Source organism: Castor canadensis, chromosome 1 (genome assembly GCF_047511655.1).
Source record: "Castor canadensis chromosome 1, mCasCan1.hap1v2, whole genome shotgun sequence".
NCBI lineage: Eukaryota > Metazoa > Chordata > Mammalia > Rodentia > Castoridae > Castor > Castor canadensis.
This window is the reverse complement of record NC_133386.1, coordinates 111,568,997-111,587,627: the sequence shown is the minus strand read 5'-3', so window position 1 is coordinate 111,587,627 and position 18,631 is coordinate 111,568,997. Positions and strand designations below refer to the sequence as shown.

The 18,631-nt window shown below is 35.1% G+C and overlaps 1 protein-coding gene across 6 annotated transcripts in view; it reads right to left on the bottom strand.

Annotated features, from left to right (window-relative positions):
- Positions 1-18,631, bottom strand: part of Mre11 (MRE11 homolog, double strand break repair nuclease) — a 68,458-nt gene that overhangs the window by 48,046 nt on the left and 1,781 nt on the right. For 2 of the 6 annotated variants that reach the window (XM_020183392.2, XM_020183393.2), the window contains exons 3-7: positions 17,325-17,457; positions 12,380-12,540; positions 6,500-6,587; positions 5,388-5,529; positions 3,429-3,543 (exon numbers count right to left, since the gene is read on the bottom strand). In XM_020183392.2, coding sequence (XP_020038981.1) covers positions 3,429-3,543; positions 5,388-5,529; positions 6,500-6,587; positions 12,380-12,540; positions 17,325-17,457 — 639 coding nt within the window. Of the gene's footprint in view, positions 1-3,428; positions 3,544-5,387; positions 5,530-6,499; positions 6,588-12,379; positions 12,541-17,324; positions 17,458-18,631 lie in introns of those variants that run through there. The other 4 variants (XM_020183396.2, XM_074080663.1, XM_074080671.1 and 1 more) reach the window with 4 other exon arrangements.

The following is an 18,631-nucleotide window of genomic DNA, read 5'->3' as shown; positions in this document are numbered from 1 at the left end:
GTGTCGTTGGGGATGCTTTCATGTAAAAAATACCTAGAATATGAAATTATAACAACTACTAAGGAAAAGCAATTAACTCTCAAATACAACATGACATCATTGTGTCTTCAAGAAACACTAGTACTAGCTCTTTCCTGGAAGAAAGAAGGAAAATTATGCAGTAGGCTGACACTGATGTGTAACCTAGAAGTGGATCCAAACATTCATGTTGAAAGACTTTGTAAGCAAGGTCCTTATCATCTTTAGATTCTGCCTTTTTTTGTAACTAGAAGAAAAAACTGGTCAATGCAGAGAAACAGATGAAATAAAGTAAATGGAGAAGGTTCAAGTATTATTACCCAAAGTGAGAAAACCCTCTGTTTTTTCTAACTCTTGAAGAAGCAGTAACTGCAGAAATACCTAATAATGCAAAGGGTGACAAATAAATCTAGTAGTATTAAAAAATTTCACATAACCACAGTGAAGGTGTCAGGGACGAAAGGAGCTAAGAAACTTCAGAGCTGGTATTTTGACTAGGTATAGTAAGGCTAAAGTACACAAACACTGTACCCTAGTTGGCAAATATGTTTCTCACAGGGTATTTATTAGCAGCATAAAATTACTTTTTGTAAACCCAGTATTAAAAAAGGAGCAAGTAAATATTTATGGATAGTACAATCCAGGCTTGAATTAGAGAAAAAAAGTCACAAGTAAGGATAAGACAAAAATAGACATTGTAGGGTTGGATTAGAATCAGCATGAATTTAGGATCATGTTTTTAACACATAGAAGGCTACATATAGAAAGACAGGCATGCGTAATGCATGAGTTACTATCCATACTAACATATGTATCTACTCCCTTAACTTTGCTCACTGAGAGGGCTGAGAGAGCCCCAATAACCACAGCTCCTTGGAAAGGTTGTTGATTCCAGGATTAGGGCAGGAAAACACAACAGGAGACTGCAGCATTTTGTGGTGTTAAAAAGCCAAGATCAAGTTCAAAACAGAAAAAAAGGGGGAGGGATAACGTTGAAAGGACACAGTAGTCAACATAAAAGACCTTCCAATGGTCAATGGTCAAATTATAACAATCTGAGGAACAATAACAAAAGAAAAACTGATAGTATTAGATAGTAACTCAAAGAATAAAACAAAAATTCTTAAGTTCACAATGACAAAAACAATATGAGTAGATAAAAGGGGGAGAGGAACAAATTGTTTTTTGTTTTCACAAAAAATTCCAATCACTAAATATAGAAAGAATAAAGGAAATGAGAAATCACCCTTACAATTCTATAGCTGTTGGAAACATGATCACAGGTGGATCCTACATCAATGTCTCAAAGTTTATGGTGAAACAAAGTATTTTACATAGTCTCAAAGATTTCTTCCAAAATATTCATTAATTACAAAGTAGAAAATAGGAACTTTACAGTGAAGAAACCAAAAATGTACTTCTGTAAGTCACCATTATCAGCAATGAGACACATCAACATCTTATGTTGACTGTCTGTTCTCCTAACCAATGCTGCCTTCTACGTTTCATTCTGGCTTAATTCAGAATTACTTAAAAGTTTTCCTTCCAACTTATCCTACTTTGACATAGAACCAAGTGTGGCAAAACTGAGAAGCCTTATGCAAGAGAAGTGGTATAGACACATGGAGACCATTTACATCAAAACTCTGGACTACTCTTCCTCTGAAACTCACTCAAGCCTATTTGAGAATATACATAAGGCAATGCAACTCTGCCTCCTGAAGTCCTTCTCTGATTCAGAGCTTATTATAAATCTGTACTCAAATAAATAAATTATATAATCAGGTCCCAAATCCCGTGGATTCTTCCTTGACAAATTCGCAGGGTTGTGCCGGGTGTTAGTGGCTCATGTCTGTAATCCTAGATATTCAGGAGGCAGAGAGCAGGAGAATAGAGGTTTGAAGCTAGCCCTAAGCAAATAGTTCTTAAGACCCTATCTCAAAAATACCCAATACAAAAAAGAGCAGGTGGAGTGATTTTAGTGGTAGAGCACCTGCCTAGCAAGCAAGAGGCCCTGAGTATAAACCCCAGAACCACTAACCACCAAAAAAAAAAAAATAAGAAGAAAAAAACCCAGGGTTGCTTCTTCCATGTCAGTTTCACTGTGATTTCTGTTGTCACCTACATTTTCTACTGTAATGACCATATAATAAATCATTTCTGTAAGTCTCTCTTCCTTTCAATCAATCTTGTACCCTACAAACAGATTAGACTTCTTACAGCAACTAGCAAAACAAAGTTATTCTAGCTAGATTTACATATTCTGGAAAGATACTTGCATATATGGTTGGGGAGATATGCATAAGAAATGCTCAGAACAACAAGTTTTGTGAGCAAATACCTGGAAATAAAATGTTCACTAACAGGAGGAAAAAAACTATACATATGAGTAAAAACGACATATAGTGAGAGAGAACAAAATTGTATTAGTGAATATGAGGGGGCTACAGAAGTTGGGAGAAAGAAAATGTGAGAGAATGAAAAATACTGAAACAACCCATCTATATATGAATATTAATAACTCACTGTAGAATAAGCTGTTGAATATCAGGGGAACATGGTGACAGTTGAATGAATAAGCAACGGAGGGGAGGGGGTTAATTTGATAAAAGCAGTGAAATCCCCTTGGACTATCAATATACACTTAATTAAGACAAAAATGAAGGGCAGAAGGGAAAAATAAATCTTTTGCATGGCGGGTACCAATGGGAGGAAAATGGGCACAAGAAAAGAAGAAATGAGGGTGTATATGTAGAATGAAATCTACTGAAATTGTTCTAAGAAGAGGGGGAGATGGAAAGAAGGAGAATGATGGAGGGGATAAATCCAATTAAGATACATTGTAAGTACATATGTAAACATCATAATGTATTTCCCTATATAACTATTATATGCTAATAAAATCATAAATAAAAAAATGCATTGCCCTTCTAAGCATCAAAATAGATGCATACCAGTAATGTAATATAAATTGTCTGTAAAATAAAACAGCATGACTCCAGTTATACCAAAACTAACAAAGTATCAATTATGTGTATATTTATATATGATTAAGCAATAAAGAAAACCAATGGAATAATTAACTCAAAATTGAGAATTAAACTTTCCTTGGGGTATAGGGAAGCAGGTAAGATCAGGGAAGGGGACAGGACAATATACTTGGTAAGGTTGTACTTTTTAGAGTATTCACTTTATAGTTATTCTTATGCCTTGTCTATTCATTACCAGTATTCTTTTAAAGGTATTAATATACACTAAAAATGACTTCAAAATGAAGTCATGCAAAGCAAATCTAAGTTTTTTCTGATCCTGCAGTGACAACATTGAAGAAATACTAAAGTAGGTGAGCTCAGAAATACATTTTGGGAACCTCAATACTTGGCTCAAAAATTTTCAGAGAACACTTTTACCTGTTCTGATGAATCACAAACAAGTTAAACCAAGAGTTCTCATCTTCTTTTGGTCTCAACATTGTTACTTTTTTATTGACAAACATTCGATAGAGCCTTTCATCTGGAATGGATCCTGAAATGGATATTACAGAATTTAAAAATTATTTTCTTACTTTGGTTAAGAAAATGAATATATCTAGTTTCTAAATCATGTGTTTCTCAAAATATTACATTTTACTGTTTATAAATGATTCTGGAATCATTTATAAACGATATCATTTATAACACACAAAAACAGATACTGAAGGATGAGATAAAAATGTATCCTAAACCACAATATTGATATATATTGATTTTTTAAAATAAAAATATTGTACACTTAATGATATTCAAATAGTTCTCCCATAAGCTTGTCTTGGTCTAGTACAATAGACAAACAAAACCAAGTAAACCAAATAACAAATTGTAAATATTATAAAAGGGGAAAAAGATAGAGAATAACAATGCAGGATGGAAAAGGGGGCAGATAAGCTTGCTACTTTATATTATAGAAGGTCTCAGAAGAAAAGCCAAAAATGTCGAAATATAAAGCAAGAAGTAGATTCCTGAAGAGAGTTGAATAGGGTCAATGCAATAAACAGTTGAGGTGGGATGCAGAACATCCAAGTAGAGACAAAAATCAAGGCATACAAAGCCCTGGGCATTAGAAGGCTGACCTACTTAGTTGTTAAATCATCAAGAATAGTGACAAAATCTGAAAAAAAAAAGTTTAAGTGAAAGGGGAGCACGTTTAAACAATCCAAACATCAATGAGCAAGGTGTTTGAAGTAGGAAAGAAAGTAGTGGTGGGGAGCAAAGAGAACAATGAGCCCTGCTTCTTCCCAAAGTCCACAGATACAAGAACTGTGGGGACCATGGGACCCTCAGAAGCTGAGCTGGTTTCACCTAAGGTGAGAAGGTGGAGGCAACATTCCACAGTTTCTAGTGAAGGGAGAGATAGGTGGGAATAGAGGTTAATTAGGGAAGGTAGAACAGAATGAGATAAGACTTTGGGGGAAAATGGATAATTGGAGAGATAATTAGTCAGAATTTATTAGGAGAAACCATTTTTCAGGAGATAATATCTCTAACACTGCAGTGATTAAAACTGTTGCTCTATCACTTCCAGAATGAAAAAGGTATGAGAAATGGACTTTAAAAACCTTATTTCTATGCTTAAAAATTCTCGAGATATAAAATACACAAAATAATGAATATATGGTTTAAAAATTGTCTTTGGTCTTTCATGTTTTTCACTGAATACTAAATAAATTGAAGACAATGGAGTTGATAAAGCAAATTTCTTATCACTAGAAGTGATATTGGGCTAGACTAGCAGATATATCATGTGAGCCACTAACGCACAACAAATATATAACTGAATTTTCTTGTAGTGACATTAAAATAAGGAAATTAGTTTTACCTTATTTAATCTGGTATGTTAACAATAGAATTTATATTTTTAACTCAGTTTCTTAAATCTGGTGTTTGCTTTAGTTATAGCACACCATGATTCAGACTAACTACATTTCAAGTGCTCAATATATACACGAGGCTAGTAGTTACCATACTGGACAGTGATGCTTTAGACCTTTCAAAGATTTGTAAGATGCCAAAATACAGTTTTGCTAATTATTCTACAGTTCTAACATTCAGGATTCTATATCTGAATCTAAAGGAAATTTTAAAAATCTCAAACAATAAACAAAAATATTTTTCCACCAAAACTGCTATTGAAAACAAGTACTAACAGCTAGTGGTCTTTATAAATACTAAAAACTTTTTTACCAAAACTCTGCATCATTTCTTACAGTCACCAATAAGGAATAATTAAATTTGTTCCACTATTTTTCAAAGTGTTACAAAGTTATTTCCAAAATTTCATTTCCCAATTGTTTAAACAATTACCCAGTAACTGTAAAAATAAAGCCCTCTTACCTAAACCATAAAGAGCAATTTTTGTGCTTCCTTTTTGAAGTAAAACCGGGCTAATATCTATCTTCTCCACAGACATTGAACGTCCAAAGTGATTTACAAATCCGGCACAACTTAAAATATCCAGGGCACAGAGTGCATCTGCCTATGTAAAATATTTTCAAAGAATATCGTGTATATAAAAATAAAAATAAGTGATCTGTGTGACTATCAGATTACCTATTAAAACTGTTCCCCATATACTACAGTTTCCATGCATATACCTTATCCAAAATTCTTGAGACTGTAAAGATTTCAGATTTTGGAGGGTATTTTTGGATTTCTGAATGTTTGCAAAGATCTTACCAGTTGAACACCTCAAACCGAAAATCCAAACTCCAAAATGACCCAAAATCTAAAAACTTTTTGAGCAGTGACTTTTGGAGCATTTTGGATTTCATGTTTTTGGATTTTGGATGCTCAACCTGTAATTACAAAACTGTAGATTAATATAGTGTTTTCTCAAAACAGAATTTCAATAGTAAAAGTGTTGCTACTTTTTTTCTACTACAAGTGACTTACAAAACCTAGAATCACATATCAAATGCAAATCTCATCACAACTATCATGACTGACTACTAAGCAATAAAAGTCAGCCATGCAATAAGTCCTTTGTAATATTAAGCAGGCCTCTAATAAACTGGGAAAGGGGCTATACCTCGTGATTTATATTAATGACCAGATGAAACAAATGATATTTTGAATTTAGGTCCTCTAATCTTACCTCCATATCAACAAGTAATAAGATAGCCTAATTTAGATGCAAAAGTGTTCATGGGATCATCATTTCCTGCATGTGAGACTTCAGGAGACATAAAGACAGTGGCAAACTGAGGAGCACTATGCACATGTTCGGTGTTTATTCCTAATCTTGGCTACTCATGGTTAAACTCAGCTCATATACCAATTCTTATTCTAGACTTAAAACAATAAAAAAACACTATAAATGCTTTTATTAATGGTAACAAGTCAATTTTACTTGTTGAGTCAATGAAAAAGGGGAGGAATGTTTTCCACAAATAACCCAAACTGATCATTTCTAAAATTTCAAGAAAATATAAGAAAACAGTAATTACCCCTGTGGGATCATCATGATTGCCATGAATACTAAACACCGGAATTGAAATGTTGAGATTGCTATCCTGGTAGTTTACCCATGGAAACCTTAAAAAAAAAAAAAAAAAAAAAAAAAGTTAAGTGTTTATAAGGGACAAAAGCTGCTCCCCAAGATCCAACTCTGAAACATTAAATTCAAAAGCAAATGACTGACCTATATGGCAGATGACCACCAGTTTAGAGTTTTACAAAATTATAGGCAACAATTAAAGCTTGAAAATACATACAACAGTACAATATTTTAAAGAAAACTGAATGATAATTGAGAATTGCATAAAAGGATGGTATAGCTGATATAATAGGACTTTAAAATAATAAAAAAAAAACCCTTTGTATAAAGTTTTTATGTATATTGGGGGAGGAAAGAAAATGCATGTACTTTGGAATCCAAAAGACCTAAATTAGCAATTGTGGCTCTATCACCTCTGACCTATACAACTTAATCTTCTGTCCACTCCTGTTTCCAACCATTCAACTTCTCTTCTCAGATGCAAAAACTGTTATCAATTTCTACTGCATCTTTTAAAAAATATTTTTTACTTATATAAGCATAAAAATATTTTCTTCTTTCTCACATAAATGGTAGTACTATACAGATTTCTACACCCTACTTTTATCATTTAACATACTTTAGAAATCATTTCATAGAAGTACCGGCTATGAAGTGTTTCTATATGTTGTTTGTGGGCTTTTTGTCTAATGTAGGCTCTACTGTATCATGCTGAAGAAATGTCCACTGGACATTTAAACTCTTTCATTTTTACAATTACCTTCACAAAGGTTTCCCTTTGTAAGAGTGTACACAGAAATAACTAGAAGGGAATTACTGAGTCAAAGGATACAGGCATTTCACTGCTAATTCCCCTCCATAAAGGCTATTCAAATCTGTACAATGACAGTGTACCAGAGCGACAACTTTCCCAAATCTTACCACCTCAGTATGTTATAAAATTTTTAAACCTATGCCAGTGTTTCTGAAGCACTGTAGAATGACCTGGGCATCTTTTAGAAACGCCAGTGTCCATGCCATATTCTAAAAGGTATGTCAGTTGGGATGGAATGGGACACCAGTGATCTTAACATTCCTAAGTAACTGTTATGTGCACTCAGAATTGAGAATCACTGATCCATGCCAACCTGACAGGAGAAAAATATTTCATTATGGCTTCTTTTTGTAACTATGAATAAGAAAGATCTTCCTCTAAATGTTTAAATGAGATTTAAACATAACATGTCTCCTTTTCTGTAAACCATACTGAATTTGTTTACCTATCTTTTTTTTTTGTTTCATTTACTCATGGATTTTTATTGACTTATTGGGAAATTAGGCCTTAATTTCTAATGAAATACAAATATTCTTCCAGGTTGAACTGTATCTTTTAAATTTAAGTTTGCTTTAGGCAGTTTTTGGCATGCAGAAATATATTTTTATAAAGATGTATCGATCTTTTTTTCTTTCATGGCTTCTGGATTTTATATCATACCTAGAAAATTCTTTCTGCTTCTAACTGACCCATGCCCCCAGTCGTTTTGTTTTTTTTTTTTTTTTCAGATAGACTCTCACACTTTTGCCCGGGCTGGTCCTGGACATGACTCTCCTTATCTCTGCCTCCCACAAGGCTGGGATTTCAGGCATATACTAACATGCCTGACTGTTTTTGAGATAAGGTCTTGCTATTTTTTCCCCCAGGCTGGCATTGAATCACAATCCTCCTACTTTCATCTCCCAAGCAGCTTGAATTACAGTTATACTGTCTAATAGTTTCTTTTAGGGTGTTTGCTGATTAATCTGTCTTTTTCCCCCAAGATGTGAGATATCACATTCATCAAATACTAAATCCCTACACATATATGAGACTATTTCTGGAATGTCTATTCTTTTATTTAGCTGTTAATTCATGAGCCATGCCATACTTTTAATTACTACAGCATTATACTATACCATAATATCTATCTGGGCTACTCATTGCTTTGTAGTCTTCTTTCAGAAGTTCTTTCAGATTTCTGTTTGCCTATTTTCCTGTATGAACTCGTAAACTGAGGGGAGATTAACCAGCAAGGAGTAAAGGTAAGAGTAATATGAAAAAGAGGGTAAAAACTGAGAGTGCAGCTCAGTGGTAGAGTACTCGGGATGTGTAAGGCCCTGGGTTTAATTCCAGCACTGCAGGAAAAAAAAAATCCAAACTTGCTAATAATTCTTAGATTAAAATGCATGATGAAACTGAGTGCCACTGGTGCCTGTAATCCTAGCTACTTGGCAGGCTGAGATGAGGAGGACTGTGGTAAAGGTCAACCCTGGGAAGTAGTTCAAGAGACCCCTTCCATCTTCAAAATAACCAGAGCAAAATGGACTGTAGGTGGGACTCAAGTGGTAGAGTGCCTACTTTGCAAGTGGGAAGCCCTGACTTCAAATAAATAAAATGCTTGATAATGCCCAAGTAGGATAAACAGAATTAGATCCATAGCTAAATAATATTTTGAGTATTAATCCCATGAGGAAACCTTAATAGTTACCGGAGTGTTTTCTTCATGCCAGTCACCATTCTACGCAATACTCTTATTAACTCAATCTTCACAACTGTAAGACTGGCATGATGCTGTCCCACTTCTTCCATGATGGTCTAAGGTATAATGGATGACTGGACGGGGCCCAGATTCAAACTGAGACATCCAGAATCCATGCTCTTAAACATTAATCATTGCCTTTCCAGCAAGTAAATTGACAGCAGACTCAATAATAATAAAAAAAGAGCTCACTACCCATGGATACTCAATGTAAAAACTAACCAAAGCTACTTCAAAAAGGAAATTAGCCAGACATGGTAGCACACCTGTAATTCCAGTCTTTTGGGAGACTGAGGTAGGAGGATCCCAAATTCAAGGTCAACCTGAGCAATTCAGTTGAGACCTTGACTTCAGGGGGAAAAAAAAAAAAAGTATATACGTAGGGCCAGGGATATAGCTTAGTGGTAGAGGCTTGCCATACCCAGAGTGAGGCCCTGAGTTTTATACCAACATCAGGGGAAAAGATAAAAAAAAGAAGGAAAGTCAATCAATGAAAAAGAATAAAATACAAGAAACAATAATCAAGACAGAAGTAGGTAAATAAGTCTACAGGGGTGAGGGGAGCAATGTAAAAATAAGATGAATGACAGAAGAAAACACTGAAGTTAAAAAGTTCCAACTTGTAGATTTGAGTAGAAAAAGAACTGAAACACTGATCAAAAATTTTAAAACCAAGGACAAATGTTAAATATTACAGGCCTTTTTAAGAACCCAATTCTATACTCAACTAAATTATCAATCAAGAGGACAATTAAAAACAAGCATTTTCTTACAAAAATCTCAAAAAAATGACCTCCCCATATAAACTTATTTTTAAAAATTTCTCTCCCAACATGTATTAATCACTTTGTAGTTTCAACATATGTCCATAAATTTTTTGATATTCCTCTGTCTAGAAGTTGAATTTTACTCCCCTCCCTCTGAGTGTGGACTGGACTTAGGGATTCCTGTCTAACCCAAACTGCATATGGAAAAGAAAAAGTAACCCACCTTAAGGCAGGCATCACCTTAATCAAACAATCAAGGTTTAATATCATCAATGTAAAGTCCTGCTGATGGCATGTACCTCCTAATACAATGCTATCAGAAGACCTCCTTCAACCTCTGTGATATTCGCCACCCAGCCAAATCCACAATCCTAGTCTAGAGAAAAAACAATTGTGAGACATTTTACAAAATACCCATCTAGTACTCTTCAAAAGAATTAGGGGTATGAAAGACAAGGAAAGACAGGTAACATGACACAGGGTAAAAGAGATTAAGGAAATGTTTCAGTTAAATGTAATGTGGTATCCTATACAATATTTAAGAAAAATCATGTTGATTTCTTTAGCATACAAGGTACTGGATGAATACTGTAATTAATTTTTTTAATTTTTATTTTATTCATATGTGCATACAATGTTTGGGTCATTTCTCCCCCCTTCCCCCACCCCCTCCCTTGACCCTCCACCCCGTCCCCTCCCTCTCTCCCCTACCCCCTCGCTACCTGGCAGAAACTATTTTGCCCTTATCTCTAATTTTGTTGAAGAGAGTATAAGCAATAATAGGAAGGACCAAGGGTTTTTGCTAGTTGAGATAAGGATAGCTATACAGGGAGTTGACTTGCATTGATTTCCTGTGCATGTGTGTTACCTTCTAAGTTAATTCTTCTTGAAATAACTTTTTCTCTAGTTCCTGGTCCCCTTCTCCTATTGGCCTCTGTTAATACTATAATTAATGATTCAAAAGCACTTTTCAGTTTTTGTAGTCATCCATTTTATTTTTAATATTTAATACACCTATTATTTTACACTTTCAGAAAACTTATAGCTAGGACAGAGAGTTCTTGTATAGTTCATACCCAGTTACCTCTAATGCTGACATCTTATATTTCTATGGTAAATTGTCACAATTAATGAAACAATACTGATATATTTTTACAGATTAAACTCCACACTTTATTCAGATTCCATGAGTTTTCTCCTAATGTCCAGGATGCCACATTACATTTAGTCATCATCTCTCCTTAGGCTCCTATGTGCTGAAAATTGAGATTTTCCCTGTTTTGATGACCTTGACAATTACTGGTTGTTTTGTAGATTGCTCCTCAATTCTTGCTATTAACTTATCACTGTTGAACACACGGCTCACCTAGTGTCAAAAGCATTATCTTAAAGAATGATATATTTGTTGCTATCAAAATTAAATATTTTGATCAACAAAAGGCCCCCATATACCAGAAGTGGTGGCTCAGGCCTGTGATCCTAGCTACTGGGGAGGCAGAGGTTGGGAGGATGGTGGGTCAAGGTCAGCCTGGGTAAAAAGTTTGAGACACCCCATCTCAACCAACACAGTGGCACTATAAGTACACACGAAGCACAAACAGGAGGATCGTGGTTCAGGCCAGCCAGGCATAAAGTGGGACCCTATCTCAAAAAGGGCTGGGGGAGTGTTTCAAGGGGTAGAAAAATCTGCCTAACAAGTGTAAGGCCCTGAGTTCAATCCCCAGTGTAGTCCAACAGAACAAAACAAAAATAAAACCCATAAACAAAGTCAAGATAAGCCAGTAATTGTGAAAAATATTTATGCCTAAATATATTTAATCAAGGGTTAGTATTTTGAATACATAAATAACTTCTACAAATCAAGTAGATAAAGATAAAAAAAAATCTCAATTTTTAAAATAGGTAAGGGTATGAACAGAAGAAGATATCAAAGAGGGTTAAAAAAATCTAAGAAAATATTCAGTTCTGATACTAGTTAGGGAAATAAAAATTAATTCAATAAAGATAGAAAATGAAAGAACTGAAATTACTATGAAACTAGCCTATTATAGTGAAGGTAAAATGACTAATTGTTACTGTGTTTATACAGAAATTGATTGGGGATATAGGCAGCTGAAGGAGGGACAGAAGCAGCAAAATCACAGATCAAAGAACAGCCGGAAGATAAAGAGTGTGGGCATGGCAACACACACATCATTAAGAAGCAGATACAGGACAGAGAAGAGGCAGGAGGGAGGAGAGAGACACCTTGAAACAATGTCCTGGAGAGAATGGATAAAAACCTTAGGTCACATCATTGTTTGGACACCCTCTCTTGAGAACTTCCCCCAACTCTGGAAGCTCTACTCTTTTCCTACCTTACACTTTTCTATCTCAAAACCTCTCCTACTTTATGCTTTCCCCCTTGAGTTTGAACTTGTCATTCTTCATGGACTTCAACGCAAACTTGACACTGGTATCACAATCACACCCAAGTAAATGTTTACTCAAACACATAAATATACTTACTTACTAAAACCAAAGTTGACTGACTGATCACTGATGATTTCAAACTGTACAGGTCGATCACCCATACAATATTTTCTTAACAACTCGAGGCAAGTATGTAATGTTTTTCTTGAGGGCTTATTTTCATGGAAAAGATCACCTCCTAACAAAATAAAATCCACCTAGTCAACAGAAAATGATGTTACAATTAGTAGTTTTTAAGTAAAAAAGTTTCAAACTGTAGATGAACAAGATAGAAGAAAAAAAGATTCATACCTAGGCATGGTAGTACACATCTGCAATTCCAACACTTGGGATGCTGAGGCAGGAGGATGGCAAGGTAATTCAAGGCTAGCCTGGCCTACATATACAGACCTTGTCTCAAACACAACAATAAAAAAACACCAAACTAAAACAAAAATTTCACCAAAGACATTATTATGTATAACCACCTAAAATCTTACATTTCATTTATTCAAAGGGCCTTTCAATCTGGTGATTAATCAGACTCCAATTTGGGTTCCTAAGATACCTTAAAAAAAAAAAGGCATCACTAGGGACTGGTGGAGTGGCTCAAGTAGTAGAGCACTCAAGTGTTGAGGCCCTTGAGTCCAAACCTCAGTACCCTCCCCCCACTAAAAAAAAAAACCCAGAAAAGGTCACCATTAAATTACTATACCAAATTGCTAACTCAGGTTATCCAAGGTGACTATGTTTCATTTCCCTTTTAAATTCAAATCAAATATATAGAACATTAAGAGATATCAAATACAACCCAAATTATTCACTCGATTTTTATTTATAGAGTTCCTACAGACTCTGTTAGCTAAGGAAATAGAAATCTACAAAAATAATGTCCCTTATTAAGTACTGACTACGTACTATTTGGTATATTGGGTCTTGAGGATATAATGATGAGTAAAATATGATTGTTTTCCTAAATATGTTCAAACTCTAGTGGACAAGACAAACTGTTGGTACACCTAAATGCAAGTCAGACTCTGACATGCACTAGAAACAGGAACAGAGATTGACATGGGAATGAATTCTGAGGGAAGGACATATTCTTTTGAAGACAGAAGAGATGTGCTAACACGGTAGCATCTGAGTTTGCACCATGAAGATAAATGAGATTTTGAGGAAGAGATATCTAGATACTTCAGTAAAGGTAAATCATACAGAAATAAGTCCAACACACTCATGCTTCTGAGAAGTATACCTAAAGAAACTTATGTTCTTGCCATGTATGGAGGCACATGCCCATATAACTGCAGCTGTGCGGGGGACAGAAGGGTCACTTAAGCCTACTAGTTAGAGACAAGCCTGGGTAACCTGGGTCCCAACTACTCCACCATTAAAAAAAAACCCTTAAATTCATACACAAACAAACCAAAAAAGAACACTGGAGTCCAGATCACTGTGGCTACCGTAGTTAGGTAAAGAAACTCTAAGAACAATGTGAGATTTATGGCACGCCTTCAAGAATGAACATGATTTGTTTAAAAGAAAAAATGGTAATCAAAAGCATGGAATGAAAAACACAAGAAAAACATACTGGGGAATGAGACGTTGTTAGCTTATAGGTATCACTATTCATGATGAAAGGAGTTCTAGAGAGTGTGTGTACAGCAATATGAATGTACTTAACATTACTAAACTGTACACTTTAACATGGTAAGTCTTGTTATATGTATTCTGCCACAATTTTTAAAAAACTGGTTCTTGCTTCCAGAAAACCTTGAGAAGGGTTAATTCACTTCTGTGCTATTCCTGCCAAAAGTGCAGGACCTGAATCTAATCATGAGGAAAAACCAGACATATCCAGTTTGAGGAAAATATCAGTTATGAAAGACAAAGGCAGAATGAGCAAACAGCAGATAAAAGGAGACTGAAAGAGATGTGACAACTAAACGCATCATGTGAGACCTACTTTCCCCTAAGAGACATTACTGCAATATCTTAAAACTACATAATAAAAATAAAAAATATATTAAAACAACAACAAAAAAAACTACATGATAGTATTGAATCAACATTAGTTTCCTTGTTTTGATATGTGGACTATGGTTATACACATAATTTACTCTTGAATGATTCAGGCAGAGGAGGTGTGTGTGTGTATATAAAAGGAGAGGAGAAAGCATGTAATAAATTTTTAAAAATCTGGGCAAGTAAGGAATTCCATTTAGCATTTGTGTAACTTTGTAAGTGATAATTATTTCAAAATTGTTCAAGCATGGGGTGTCTGGAGATAGGGGGAGCCATTAAGATTAATAGATGCAAGGAAGAGACTCAGGAAACAAAAGGGACAAAGAAGAATCTTGGACTGAGTGACAGAGATGTTTTAAGGTCTAAGAGTCAAAAACAAAGAGCACATGCAGGATTCTGCAGGAGGAAAGAGACCTCCATTGTATAGAAGTTTTTCTGCCCTATAGGAAAGAATGCATCTTAAAAGGAGATAAAACTAGCCATTCCTCCACTCAATAACAAGTTTGTAAGAGTTCTCACTGCTTTCTAGAGCTTTCCTAAGTTTTATGATATACTATGAAGAAGCAGAAAAGAAGGTGGGCATAGTGGCTCGTACTTACAATACCAACTTCTCAGGAGGTGGAAGCAGGAGGATCAAGAGTATGAGGCCAACCCAGGCAAAATCAGTGAGACCCTATAACAAAAGGGCTGGGAGCATGGTTCAAAGTGTATAGTGCTTGTCTACCAAGCATGAGACATTGGGTTCAATCCCCAGTAACCCCCACCCCCCCAAAAAAAGTATGCATACACACACCCACACCCACACAAACACACACAAAATAAGCAGAAAAGACTTTACTATCATTGAGTTATTTACCTTCTAGTGGAGAACACAGGTAATAAACAAATAACTCAATGAATTATTTTACATGGGGTTATTAAAAAATACAATAATGTTATAATAGAATGCTTGGAGGTATCAAAGAAGATCTCCTTAAAAAGGTAAAAACTGAACTGAGAAGTCACTCCTGCCAAGATCAGGGTGTTGCAAGCATAGAGAATGAGACCTGTAAAATTCCCAGAGTAAAACATATCCATGTGGATAAAGTACTATAAACTAGGTAGAGTTGTAGGAGATGAAGTTTCCCGGTAGGAGTCAGATCAAGTTAGTCTTATAATCTGAATTTATTCTAGATTTATTGTAAGGCTATTTGGAAGATTTTAGGCAGCACAATGACAGGATATGATTTATGATTGTAGAAGGTTACTTTGGCTGCTATGTGAATAGATATAAGGGAAAATGCAAGTAGAAAGATGAATGGGGACAAAATATGATAAAAATTTTGTGCTAAGTTTACAGGTACGAAGATAGAGTAGTGGGGAGGTTCCATATACATACAGGAGGAAGAACTAAATGCCTTACAAGAAACTGCAGAGAAGTCAAGGTGGAAGTTATCAATTTGCAAGCATAAACATTTATGTTTACTCTCCAGCTCTCTCCTGGGTTCTAGACTGCATGCTGGAATGTCCTATTGGACTCTTCAAAGCTTTATTAGTATAAATCAAAACTCACCACCTTCCCACATGAATAATTGTGCTTTCTTTTCCTTTTTCTCTTTAGTATACTGGACATTGAACCTGGGGCCTCTACTACTACTTGAGCCATGCCTCCAGTCCTTTTATTTTTAGGTTTTTTTCAGATGAGGCTTCCTTAACTTTGCTCAGGCTAGCCTCAAACCACAAACTTCCTACTTCCACCTCCTTAGTAGGAGGTGGACCACAGGTATGTACAAACATACCTTTTATTTTTAGGTTTTTTTCAGATGAGGCTTCCTTAACTTTGCTCAGGCTAGCCTCAAACCACAAACTTCCTACTTCCACCTCCTTAGTAGGAGGTGGACCACAGGTATGTACAAACACATCAAGCCTGTTTTTGAGGACAGGGTCTTACTAACTTTTGCTGGGCTGGCCTCCAACGGTAATCCTCCTGGCACCACCTCCTGGAACTACATGCCTTGCACCACTACACTTGGCCCGGACTAACTATTTGTATATTTCTACTGTGGCACTACCATTCACTTTCAGATTCAACACATTTCAGGCACTGTCGTTCCTTTTCCCTGATCCTCACCCCCTACAATTGACCAATCAAAGTATGCAAAGACTATCTTTGTATTATCTCTCCCATTCACTTCTTCTTCCATCCTGAATGTCACCACTTTTTAAAAAGTTTCAAAATGGTCTTGAATTCATGCTGTAGTGCCTGCCCTCCTTCCAGAACATTTTCTACCTAATTCAACGTACACTCCATAGTCTGGCATTTGAAGCCCTCCTTAGGCAGGTCAAACCCTCATTTCTACTCTCTCAGCATACTTTCTGACACATGGCCTACAGGTGAGCCAAACTGACTTCCTAGTTGCTTAACAAGCCCCATTTTGTCCCACATCTGTGCTCTTACCTCCTGCTTCACTTAGAATTCTTTATGCTCTTTAAGTATCAAAGTCTATCTGCCTTTATCTATTAAGCCTAAGTTAACTGTCAGCATTAAGGTAAGTTCATTTTACTATTCTCATTTAATGTGATCTCTTCTATCTCTAAGCAACCAAGAAATGCTGTTTATATTTTTCTTAAGGCTCTTGTCACATAGGACCTTGCATCTGAGTATTCAAATATCTATCTCATTTCCCAGTCTGGTATGCTATATGTTTGAAAGCAGAAACTATGACAGTGATCTTTTAATTTCAAATAGAAGTTACTATGAAACCATGCACGCATTAAGCACCCCAGAAGTATTTGTAAATATAAAAACTATTTGCCAGAGTATCTTCCACTTGAATTAAAGACAGAAAGCACACAAAATCTGCTTTGAGCTTTTAGTACACTGGTATTTGAGCTCATGTGAGCACATGAGCCTGTAAAAGTAAATCTAACCTAAGGGATAAGAACCTGGTGATTAAGGGAATACAGTAGAAATTGTACAGTTATAAACCAAACTCACTTCATTTTCCTGGGCAAGTCTTAAAATTTCATCAAGTGTGACAAATGTATCATTTCCTCTGACTGCATCTTTCTCCATAAATCCAAGATGAATATCAGTCGCAACTAAGATTTTAAATGTATTTCCATCATCACTGTTTTGAACAAGAAAAATCGTTTCAATGTAATGCATTAAAAAGATATTCAAACAAACTGACACCTAAGCATAAGGTAAATAAGAACAGTTATAGAGTGAAATAACTGTAGTCTTAATGAAGTATTCAATAGACCTTTAACATCAGTTTACTTTTCCTGACTGATAATACAGGACTAATGTATATAAATTTTTAAAAGGTTCTATACCTGCTTCTAAATTTAACACCTTGGGCTAGAGGTGTGGCTCAAGCAGAAGACTACGTGCCTAGCAAGCATAAAGTTTTGAGTTACCCAAGTACCACCAAAAAAAAAAAAAGCCCAAAAACCAAATTGGAACCTTGTTAAAAATCAGTTTTATATACTCTCATGTAACCCAGACCTTAAAGCTCATTGTTTCTACTCTCTTCTACCACAAAAACTTGAAAGGTTTTAAGCTTGGTTTATCTGATTTTGCACTTTTTCGGAAAACCAAATTTTTAAAATGTTTCTGTAAGTTTAAAAGTAGATTTTATACTAATATAGTAACTTATATTCAGGCCCCTGAAAACATTTGATTGACTCTACACTCTACATATAGTTTTCATTAATAAGTTTGGCCAAGTAACAAAACAAAATTGTTTCAATCCAAATGAAATTTGATAAAGGTACTTTAATGTGAAGCAGAAATGCAAGTTATTAACACACTCTTTTTTTTTTTTAAGAGAAAGTAAGCTTTATTAACACACTCTTAAACTTAATATAGCTTTGAATTCTTTAAAATACTTTTATATATATGATCTCATCTCAACTCCCATAGGTACAGGGCAGGTGTTATTATCTCCAAAAAAAATGAGAAGACTAGACACATAGAAATTAACTGATTATTACACAATTAGTGGTAGAAACAGGACTAAAAGCCATAATGAAGCCCAATCTATTTTCACTAAACTATAATGAACTTTTAAGAAATACCTCCAAAATACAAATTTACATATAAAGACATTTCCAGCAACTTTCTCTTCAGAAATTTAAAAAATGATATGCACAAAGTTTTGATTGCTATACATAAATTCAGATCACATTACCACATTCTTCTAAAGCACTGTATAAAGTATTTTCACACAAATTCTCTCATTTAAACCTCAAAATTAGTCTGAGAAAGGCATTTTTATTCTAATTATACAAATGAAGAAA